Raw genomic sequence first — 12322 nt, 5'->3', positions numbered from 1 at the left:
GGATTGTGGTCAGTTTGGATGGTAAATGGTGTTCCCGCCAAGTAGTATGATAGGGACTCTACTCCCCATACAATTGCCAAACACTCCTTCTCAATTGTGGCGTAGTTTCGCTCTCGTGACAATAATTTCCTGGACATAAATGCCACTGGGTGTTCGTCACCTGCTTGGATTTGACACAATACAACTCTAAGAGCATGATCACTTGCATCAGTCTGCAACATAAATTTCTTACTGAAGTCTGGATTGATCAACACAGGTGCATTGGTCAATGCGTCTTTCAGTACTCTGAAATCTTGTACACTTTTATCAGTCCAATGAACTTTTGGGGGGCAATTCTTTCTCAACAAATCAGTCAAACTAGCGGAAATTTCGGCGAAGTTTTTGATGAATTTCCGGTAGTAGGATGTCATTCCCAAAAACCTTGTGATATCTTTCTTTGTGATGGGCAGTGGATATTCTTTCATGACACTAACCTTGTCAGGATTTGGCTTTACCTGACCTTGTCCAACAATATGTCCAAGTACCTTAGTTTCGGATGCTCCCAGCTCACATTTTGATGGTCTAACTGTCAGCTTAGCTTTCCGAAGGTTATGGAAAACTTCCCGAAGGATTTCCACATGGTCATTCCACTCCATACTGTGGATTATGACATCATCGAAATACGTTTCTACATCTCTCACCGATCCCAATGCCAATTTCATCAATCGAGCAAAACATGCTGGTGCTGTTTTCATTCCAAAAGGCATAACAGTAAACTCGTAGAGCCAAAATGATGTAGTAAATGCACTCTTCTCCCGTGCTAATTTGGAGAGAGGTATTTGATAGTACCCCTTGATCAGATCAAGTCGGCTGATGAATTTGGATCTCCCCACAGCTTCGATTGTTTCATCAATCCTTGGCATGGGGTAACTGTCAAATACTGTAATGTCATTTAGCTTCTTGTAATTGATACAAATTCTTAGTGTCTTGTCAGACTTTCGCACAAGAACGACGCAGGGTATTTGTACGATGCTATATTTAGAAATATTTATTATACAGGTTTTGACAACGTGTTTGTATGATGCTATATTTAGAAATATTTATTATACAGATTTTGATAGCAGACGGCCAGATGAGACACACATCGAGTTGAATGATCGATCAGCTGAACTGAGGCAGCTCGACGTGGATCAGTCTGGTAAGTAACTCAAAGGAATTGGATGAGTCTGAACTGAGGCAGCTCGACGTGGATCAGTCTGGTAAGTAACTCAAAGGAATTGAATCACTCTGAACTGAGGCAGCTCGACGTGGATCAGTCCGGTAAGTAACTCAAAGGAATTGAATCACTCTGAACTGAGACAGCTCGACGTGGATCAGTCCGGTAAGTAACTCAAAGGAATTGGATCAGTCTGAACTGAGGCAGCTCGACGTGGATCAGTCCAGTAAGTAACTCAAAGGAATTGGATCAGTCTGAACTGAGGCAGCTCGACGTGGATCACTCTGGTAAGTAACTCAAAGGAATTGAATCACTCTGAACTGAGGCAGCTCGACGTGGATCAGTCCGGTAAGTAACTCAAAGGAATTGGATCAGTCTGAACTGAGTCAGCTCGACGTGGATCAGTCCGGTAAGTAACACAAAGGAATTGGATCAGTCTGAACTGAGTCAGCTCGACGTGGATCAGTCCGGTAAGTAACACAAAGGAATTGGATCAGTCTGAACTGACGCAGCTCGACGTGGATCAGTCCGGTAAGTAACTCAAAGGAATTGAATGAGTCTGAACTGAGGCAGCTCGACGTGGATCAGTCCGGTAAGTAACTCAAAAGGAATTGAATCAGTCTCAACTGAGGCAGCTCGACGTGGATCATTCTGGTAAGTAACTCAAAGGAATTGATTCAGTCTCAACTGAGGCAGCTCGACGTGGATCAGTCAGGTACATAACTCAAAGGAATTGAATCAGTCTGAACTGAGGCAGATCGACGTGGAACAGTCTGAACAGCAGATTGGAAGCTGCACTGAAAGACGGATAGCCGATGGTCACAACTGGACGAGTCTCCCCTGGATTGTCATGCAATGACCAGAAGCAGTCAGGCCCTTTTAAGGGCCCTATGGGCAACCTAGGGAGACACCACAACATCATAGAGGCCTCAATCAAACTTGCGCACCTTTTCTCTTTTGGCATAATTCTTACTCCATTCAAAATTCCATAGCACCATTACCCCCCCCCCCCCCCCCCCTCCCTCCCACCTTTCCTGTCCTGGACGGAGGAGCCGGCTCTTGTGCCCAAGACAGGCGTGCGCTACAACAGCTTGCTCTGAATGTGCACGTAAAGCCCTATGACCTCACCTGACCTGCCGATGGTGCTTCTGTCAGTGGCGTAGCGTGCGCTGAGTCAGCTGGCGGAAAATTATCGGGGAGTGCTAACAGGTCCACTGGTTAGGGGGTGCAATACTTGCCTTGCTCCGGGTGCCTTGCGCCGAGCGCTGGCAACCCACGCTACGCCACTGGCTTCTGTGAATAAAATGGATCGATATTTGAGAAATAGGAAGCTACAATTCGGCAAACTAAGTCAAAATTACTCAAATAGCCCCATTTCTTTTCGATGAACCGTTCATAATTATCTCCTGAAAACTGCGCAATCTTTTATATTTTGGACTTAACCCTATGGGACTGGCCTCGGTGTCGTCGTGGTTAGGCCATCGGTCTACAGGCTGGCAGGTACTGGGTTCGGATCCCAGTCGAGGCATGGGATTTTTAATCCAGATACCGATTCCAAGCCCTGAGTGAGTGCTCCGCAAGGCTCAATGGGTATGTGTAAACCACTTGCACCGACCAGTGATCCATAACTGGTTCAACAAAGGCCATGGTTTGTGCTATCCTGCCTGTGGGAAGCGCAAATAAAAGATCCCTTGCTGCTAATCGGAAAGAGTAGCCCATGTAGTGGCGACAGCGGGTTTCCTCTCAAAATCTGTGTGGTCCTTAATCATATGTCTAACGCCATATAACCGTGAATAAAAATGTGTTGAGTGCGTCGTTAAATAAAACATTTTTTTTTTTTTTTTTTTAATCCTATGAGACATTCAAAATTTAATAGCACCACAAATGCTTGGTTGGGCTGCTGGTGCTCTCATGCACTTGCCAGCGCGGGCGGTCCCTCCTCCAACCCACCCAAGCCCGTTCCTATCCTGGATGGATGAGCTGACATGGACCAATACCTGTGCCCATAATAGGCATGCGCTACAACAGCTTGCTCTGAATGTGCACGTTAAACTCTTAGACCAGACTTGACCTGAGCCATAGAGATATTTTGTAGAAAATGTCGCAATCGGCGGCTAGGGGAGTACCATGTTAAAACCCAGTCCATTTAAAACGGTGAATTTGCATCTTAAATATAGCGCAAATGCGATGTGGCCAAATTGTTGAGATCATCTTCTAGTTCTGTACATAGACCTGCAACCAGGGCCCCATTTAACGACGCGATCACTTACCGCTAAAATCACCTAGCTTCTTATGGTAGCTATGCACTTAAGGTGATCTGAGCGCTAAGATCGCTTCGTAAAACGGGGCCAGATTCTGACGTCAAACTCTGTTACATGTGTTTCTTTTCTTGGTTTTTTGCTCAGTTGGAACTCAGCTGAGATGGAAGACGGCATCGTCGTCCATTGGATGGAATATAACCTATCTTCAAGATGGCGGTCGTTCAAAATTATCTCATGAAAACTGCGCAGTCTTTTATATTTTGGACTTAATCCTATGGGACATTACAAATTTAATAGCACCACAAATGCCCCCGCCCGCTACCGACCCTGGTTGGGCTGCTGGTGATCTCAAGCACTTGCCAGCGCGGGTGGTCGCTCCTCCAACCCACCCAAGCCTGTTCCTATCCTGGACGGAGGAGCCGACATGGATCGACACCTGCGCTCATAATAGGCGTGCGCTACAACAGCACTTTAAACCCTTAGACCAGATCTGGCCTGAGGCATAGGGATAATTTCTCGAAAATGTCGCAATCGGCGGCTAGGGGAGTACCGTGATAAAGGCATATTGTCACAGACCACTGACCTATTTAATGGTCTAACAAAGTATTACCTGAACAAATATAATTTGATTTGTCCCTAAATGTACTTTATTCAATCATCTTCATAACTACCATACTCCATTTATTAATGCCATTTTGTAAAAATAATTGAATTATGGCAATGGTCCATAATTCAAAAACTAAAATTGCCGAGAGGGATGACATGGATTTCACTCCATCATTGTTCAGTTAAGGTTATGCGATAGCTAGATTTGGTTTCCAACAATTAATGTAATTTTTATTTATTATCCATTTTTAGAGAAATAAGGTCCTTAAATATGTGACAGTATGCCTTTAACACCCAGTCCATTTAAAACGGTGAATTTGCATGTTAAATATCGCACAAATGCGAGGTGGCCAAATTGTTGACATCATCTTCTGGTTCTGTATGTACCAGGGCCCCATTTAACGACACGATCACTTAGCGCTAAAATCACTTTAGGTGCTTATGGTAGCTATGTACTCACAGTGATCTTAGTGCTAAGATCGCTTCGTAAAACGGGGCCCAGATTCTGACGTCAAACTCAGTTGACGGCAAATGTTTCGGACTAATTAAAACTGCACTTGTGTTTGTATTTTGCATTAGTAAATGATGTTATAATAAGGCGATACGTGCTTCTAAATATACACTAAGCTGTTACATGTGTTTCTTTTCTTGGTTTTCTGCTCAGACGGAAGTAAGCTGAGATGGAAGACGGCATCGTCGTCCATCGGACGGAACATAACATATGTCCAAGATGGCGGCCTGCAGGTGAATGTTGCTGGGTTGTATCATATCTACTCACGGCTGGTGTTTGTGGATGACGGGAAGGACACAGCTGACAGAACGGTCTCTTACTCCATCTGGCTGCGCAGCCCGGGCAAGGAAGACGAGAAACTATTGGACATCAGCCCTAGCTTCCAAAGCGCAAGCTTTGAGCTGGAAGCAGGTGATATTGTCGAGGTGCGCATGAGTGATGTGGCGCATCTTCAGAAGTTGGGCGATAAGAACGATAATTATTTTGGACTTTACTATGTGGTGTAGGGAAGATGCCAGTAACTGGGGGAGGGAGGCAAACTGGAGAGTCCCGTTATAAAATATGAGGTCATAGGCTATATATAATATCTCAAAACCGGAGGTTTAGGAAACCTCAGTAAACCGAAATTCCCTGAAAACTAAACACCTTTCATAGTTCATAAACGTTTTTAAATATCAGTATTGAACAAAACCTCTTTAAACCGGATATACACAGTGGCGGATCAAGAAAATCCATACAGGGGTCACAGTGACATTCCCAAAAGATTTCTCTGTTTCTTCAACGTCAACATTGAAAAATTAAATGTCTAATTTTTTATCTTTTACAACTGTGATTAAATCATGTAAACATGGTTTAATTAAATAGCGAAGCCGTCCAGACCAAGAAATGTCTTAATTCTTTGTAATATGTTACAATATTTATTTTTAATTAGAATTGTTTGATAATTGTAGATGCCATTTAAATGTCTGTATACATTTTTCAAATTCTAGCTAGGCTGAAATGGTGATAACTTAAGTCTCAATACACGGATGTTATCCACAGTAGAAATCCATATAAAATCGCTAAACTTTAAATTATCAAAATTGCCGATATAATACAATGGTTTCTTGTTGGCTCTAAGGACATATTATATCATGTTGGAGATATTTTATGTCTTCATTATCACTCCACTGTTAAGGACATTTACGTCTCAGATTTGTTTGCTATTGTATCGGTACGTACAGCTGGTGTAGGAACCGATTCACACCAGTCACCTGTTCTGCTGTACGCTCGTGTCCCAAAACGTTCAATGCCAAACTTACAAAATAGGATGGGTAAATTCTTAGCAGAGGACTTATAAATGAAAAAAAAATCATTCGAATGTTTTTGCAATTATTAGAAGTGAATATGTGAAGCACACCTAGTATCAAAATTAAGAATTATCGAGGTTGAATTCACTGACCCGTGAAGTGAGACTTAACATTATTCTACTGTGATGTTATTTTTACAATTATATATATACTTTTGTACTTTGTGTAGTAATTTTTATTTTAAATGTTTTGTTATATATATATATATATTTTATTTTTTTATAGCATTTATTAATATTGCATTACATTTACTTTTTACTTTGTATATTTAACAAGAACACTGAACACGTGCTGGGTGTAGAAAGTAAATGCTACTCACAATTCACATTTTGATTTTTGATAATCATGTAGCTTTAAATTTTGCTTACCATCTTTTTGTCTTTTCTTTTTGGGATGGGGGTTGGGGACAGTATTCCAGATATATCTAAAAGTTCTGATTTTGAGAAGTGATAATATAAAATTTATTTAATGATAAACTTTTATTTTTCTCAAGTTTTCCGCATTGCTGTTTAAAAGGGGGTTACACTATGAGCAAATAATGAGTTTACTTTGTAGAAATGCTTCTAACATTTGCTTCTCCAAAGTGAATTTCCAGACTTGATCAAACCTGCATACCAGCTGTGTGTATTATGTGTGTAGGTGTTGTAAGGTTTTAACGTGGATTTCATATTTACAGTTTTCATTGTGTGTTAACAATTTTTTATTTTTTAAAATATATTTTAGGAAATGTAATAATTATGGGATATTGGACGAACTTCCATTTTGTATGGTGTTTGTGTCCCGAGTGAAATAGTTTTCAGTTGTTATGGGCTTTAGCGAGTGAAACTAGGAATTGTTTCACTGGGGACATAGACGTGGTGCGGGGTGGTGGCGAGTTTATTATTCTATGTATTACTCATAGTCGATCTTAATTTACTATATCACTCAACTTGTTTGGTTGGCGTCCATGTAAGTTTGTATTGCGATAATCGATGATATGTTGTAAGATATTTTTGTATTCCCAAAATATATTAATATATGACTTCTTGTATATATGGGCTGATGGGCTTACATACAGTAAAGTAATTGATTGAACAAATATAGGTGACAAGATCAGATATTATAAATGTTATAGTAGTAGGAGAGGGAAGGGAGACAGCATAACGGGTTATTGCCTTCTGACGTGCGCTGTGGGTTATAATGGAAGACCCTGAATTTGGGCTCGGTCACAAACTTAAGATCATCACAACCTAACTTTAATGCCTTCTAGCCCTACCCTGTTTGTATTACACGTGAGGTTACGACCAGCGTACGTAGTGTTGGACAGTAAGATGTGGCTTAGTACTGTCTTTAAAATAGTTTTATCATGTTCGAGTACATTTATGAAAATCTTCTTGCATATTAATGAGTAGTATAAACGCTACAAGAAAACCACAACACCTCTGTCTGGTATCAGGTGTCGCGTTTCTTCTTGTATCGTGTTCACTAGATACCAACATATCAATTTACAGTCGTGAGTCAAATTCAAATTCGAAGATCTGTGGCATCAGATTTAGACTATCTTGAGTATTTTAGACGTAAAGGACATTTGGTTGTTAAATGTTTTTAAAATTAACATTTTTTAACACTACGTACACTGTATCCCTGATCTCGCAGGTAAACAGGACAGAGCTAGAGGGCACTCCAGCTAGCCGCAACCTTGGATATAATGCAATTGTCAGGATGAAGTTTACCAACTCGACGGTTGCGTTGTAATTTCCCCAACTCCCACTTTACAAAAGGTGCGCTCAGACTAAGAGCAAACGGGTTATGCGACGAGAATCGAGTTGTAAGAACGGTCAGACTAGCAACTGGAAAGTCGTAGAAGTCGTGAGAGCAAAACGTTGGCCAAGTTTGTGCTGGTAGTTGGTAGTCTGACCTAGTATAGCAGATTAAATACGAATGGTTTTAACATCGAGTCCAGATCACGGGAGGATTTAAATATTCTATCGATCATTTTCTTTCAAAGCCTCTATCGTGATAGTACACTATTTTGGTGGAGGAGTGATAATTTGATATTTTAATTCTTGGACCTTCTGACCGAAATACTGGCACGTTTTGATCACAAAGTGGGTACGTTTCGACTAATAATGGGTAGGTTGTGGTTGCGTATGTTTCTAAGCGGGTACATTTTGACCTGCTTCCGAGAATTCGCCATTCGACCTGAGCAATCGATAGGAAGGCAGCAACTAGGTGGGCTTTTTTAATGTAAATACATTCAGAGCAGACGTGTTAAATTCAGTGTTGTAGGTTCCACACAGTGAATTAATTTTCGGTAAAATCATACCCCGAAGATGGATGCTAACCTACAATATTGTTTCCTAGCGGGGTCGGAGGCGAGGGCGGGGGTGGGGAGGGGGAACTAAACCTTATAGACCATAGCAATATGTATTTAGAGAGTCGCTACGTTTTGAAAGGTTGGGACACTAGGCTTCCATTTAAATTATTATTTTTTTTATTATTATGCTGTTTTTGTTGTTTCTTTTTGCATAGCAAACTTTTGTTACATTGCTTTGTGTCAAATAAAGTGTGTTCTTGTCTGTGTTGTGTTGTTGTCAACTATAGTGGTACGGTGGGTTACAATTAGTTCATGTACTTTAAGTGAATAGACCACACACAGGTTTCCAGTTTTCAGTCTTACTAATACAGGCCTACCTGTCTCCGTGAATTTCTAATATTTTAATTTTAAATTACGCTATAGTTGAATATATTGATAAGATGTTGGTAGGGTTTTTTGTTTATTTTTTATTTTATTTTTTGTTTTGTTTTTGTCTGTGGGTTTCTTTTTTGTTGTATTGTTGTTGTTTTTTGTTGGTTTTGTTGTTGTTTTGTGGATGTTTGTTTGAGTATGAGGTATTTGGGGTTGTTTGTGTGTTGTTGTTAGGGTTTTGTTTTTGTTTTGTTTGTTTTGTTTTTGTTTTGTTTGTTTGGGGGTTTTTTGGGGGGAGGGGGGTTTGGGTTGGGGGTTTTTGGGGGGGGGGGGGGGGGGGGGGGTGTTGGGGAGAGGGTGATTATTAAATGTTTGATTTTAGAATATAATGATACACCCAAGTCACAGGGTATACGGAAAGAACGTAAAAGCAGCACACGCCCCACACAAAAATCAACAAACAAAACCAACACCCACCCAACAACCACACACCAACTTACCTTGAGTAGGATAAAACAAAATATTCAGTGTTAGCGTCAAATATCTTGTATATGTATATATATATGTTGTATACTTACATAACCTGTTATATAATTTATATATTTTTTTCTCATGATTGTTTTTCTTATTATTTTGTTTGATTTGATTTGATTTATTGATTTATTTATTTATTGTTATGATTTTATTATTATTGTTAGTTTTTTAAATTTTATTTTGCCTATTTATTTATGTTTCGTTGTATGTATGTGTGTGTCTTTAGTTTCCTTATGCACGTGATGTGTTTCTATTTCATATCTTCTTTATTACTTGATAGTTACTAGGCATGTGTGTATGGTTTATTTTGTTTATTTTAGACATGTATTGAATTTCATGCGTGCATGTGTTTTTAGATAGTGTTAAAGCGCTCCCCACCATTATCAAATAATGTAAATAAGTATTTATTATAATTTGGTGTTTTTATTACAAGGCTTACAAGTTGTATAACGCTCCCCACCATTATCAAATAGTGTAAATATGTAGTTATTATATTTTGCTGTTTTTATTACAAGGCTTACAAGTTGTATAACGCTCCCCACCATTATCAAATAGTGTAAATATGTAGTTATTATATTTTGCTGTTTTTATTATAAGGCTTACAAATTGTATAACGTGAAGCAATAAAGAACTTGAGCTTGAACCTGCTTAAAATGAACCAGGTCGTGTAAGCCTATGTTTGTTTAACGACATCACTAGAGCACATTGATTAACTGATCATGGACTATTAGATTGTTAATTCTGACATATAATTTTTAGAGGAAACCTGCTACATTTCTCTTATAGCAACAAAGAATTTTGTATATGCACTTTCCTACGCGCACAACAAGGCATACCACGAACTTTGATATATGCCAGTCGTAAAAATATCGGCTGTACCGGGGAAAAAATGACGAGAGAATGGGTCTACTAAGGGTGTTCGATCCTGCAAACTAAGCACTTCACGTCACGCTCTACTGACTGAGCTAGATCCAGAAGTAGGACTGTCAAATGCGTAGGTTCGAATCCCGTCAGTAACATAGCAGTGGGTTTGTTTGTTGTTTTTGTTTTGGGGGGTGATGGGTGTTTGTTGTTTGTTTGTTTTTTATTATTCAAGAATGAGATTGTGAAAAAAGAGATTGTTTAACGACACGACTAGAGCACATTGATGTATTAATCATCGGCTATTGGATGTTAAACATTTGGTAATTTTAACATAATTGTCTTAGAGAGGAAACCCGCTACAATGTTCTATTAATAACAAGGGATCTTTGATATGTACCATGCAACAAACAGAATAACACATACCACGGCTTTTGATATACCAGTCGTTGTGCACTGACTGGAACAAGGAAATAGCCCAATGGGCCCAACGACGAGAATGGATCCCAGGCCGACCGCGCATGAGGCGAGCACTTTACCACTGGGCTATATCCTGCCCCAATAATTTGTTTTACGAGTGGAAAGTTTGGTTGATTTCTTTCAAGGGTAACATTGTTCCTCCTCTACAGGAAGTTCGTTTATATCATTGGTATAACTGTTTTCTTGGACATAACGTGCCAAAGATTAGCATGGGATCACAAACTGTATAGTTATTCTTTACAATCAATTGATCAATCAATCTATCAATCAGTCAGTTAATTGATTCTGCCGAAGCTGAAATCAGCCAATGGCTGAAAGTTATAAAATACACTGCGCGGTTATTAATACAATAGTGTTACAAATATACATCTAAATAAAATATGGTACCAAACTACATTTAAGAAATCGATCACGTTGCTAATGTAATCGTAATCCGTGATTACTTCATGATTACTCATAATTTACCAAACTTAGATATGTTTAACTTTAGCATGAACTCCAGTAACAGAGACTATAATACCGGCCTCGGTGGCGCAGTGGTTACGCCATCGGACTATAGGCTGGTAGGTACAGGGTTCGCAGCCCGGTACCAGCTCCAACCCAGAGCGAGTTCTTAAGGGCTCATTGGGTAGGTGTAAGGCCACTACACCCTCTTCTCTCTCATTAGCCACTAACCAACTAACAATTAATCCACTGTCCTGAACAGACAGCCCAGATAGCTGAGGTGTGTGCCCAGGACAGCGTGCTTGAACCTGAATTGGATATAAGCACGAAAATAAGTTGAAATGAAAGTGACAATAATTAGATACAGTAATGGTCAAACAGTAGAACTGATCTACCATTGACTGCTATTCTCATAGCAGAACTATCATTTGCTTGGAGAAACAGAGGATTATAATGACTGGATTAGCATTAACATAATGGCATATATCTTGTTTACATTTACTATAAAAACACTGGAATGAATACACCCCAAGGAAATGGAATACTAAAGAGGCTAAACACTATAGTGAAAATATAAACAAAGAAACAGTCAACGACATAAACGTAATATTAAATGAACTGTGTGAACACTTCTCGAAAGAAAAGCTGAATGGTGCAGTGGAGCGTATTGGGACCCTATTTGTTGACACCGCAGCCGACACTTTCGGTAACACGCAAGCCCGCGTCAGAGCCAGACACAAGCGTGAAAATACCCGTAACAAAGCATGGTTTGGCAATCATTGCAGAACACTAAGAAGAAAGTATACAGAAGCGAAATCAGCATACAAACAACGAAAAACACCTGATAATAAGCAACGACTTTTGAATGCCAGTAAAAGCTACAGAAATGTAATACGGAAATATGTTAACAAACACAATTGGAAGACAGAACAAAGACTCACAGAACTTAGTCAACATGATACACACGCGTTTTGGAAACTGTTAAAAGAAAAACAAGACCCTACTCTCCCCCCTTTAGACACTCTGTACGATTACTTTAAAAATATAAACAGCAGTAATGACAACACAACAGAAGAAAAAGATCCAAGTTTTAATATAGATTTTGAGGACACTACCATGCTAAATGAATCAATATTAGAAGAAGAAATACTCGCCGTTGTTAAAAATCTAAAAAACAATAAAGCCTGCGGAATAGACCAAATAATCAACGAGTATATTAAGCAAACTATCGGCTGTATGGTCCCTGTATATGTTAAGCTCTTTGATTTAGTGTTTGAACATGGCATCTTTCCTGATTCGTGGCTAGTTGGCATAATCAAACCGATCTATAAATGTGGCGATAGAACTGTTCCAGAAAATTATAGACCTATTACTTTACTTAGTTATCTCGGGAAACTGTTTACAGCTGTTTTA

The 12322-nt window shown here is 39.5% G+C and overlaps 1 protein-coding gene across 1 annotated transcript; it reads left to right on the top strand.

Moving 5' to 3' along the window:
• The first annotated feature begins 1008 nt into the window (after positions 1 to 1008).
• On the top strand, positions 1009 to 8480 carry LOC121388436 (CD40 ligand-like). Its single transcript, XM_041519751.1, has 2 exons — positions 1009 to 1177; positions 4727 to 8480. The coding sequence occupies exons 1-2, from the start codon at positions 1009 to 1011 to the stop codon at positions 5077 to 5079; spliced, it is 522 nt and encodes a 173-aa protein (XP_041375685.1). The 3' UTR covers positions 5080 to 8480.
• Positions 8481 to 12322: the final 3842 nt, after the last annotated feature.

The sequence above is a fragment of the Gigantopelta aegis genome, chromosome 14 (assembly GCF_016097555.1).
Source record: "Gigantopelta aegis isolate Gae_Host chromosome 14, Gae_host_genome, whole genome shotgun sequence".
NCBI lineage: Eukaryota > Metazoa > Mollusca > Gastropoda > Neomphalida > Peltospiridae > Gigantopelta > Gigantopelta aegis.
Note: the sequence above shows the minus strand (reverse complement) of the source record. Positions and strands in the feature narration are given on the sequence as shown.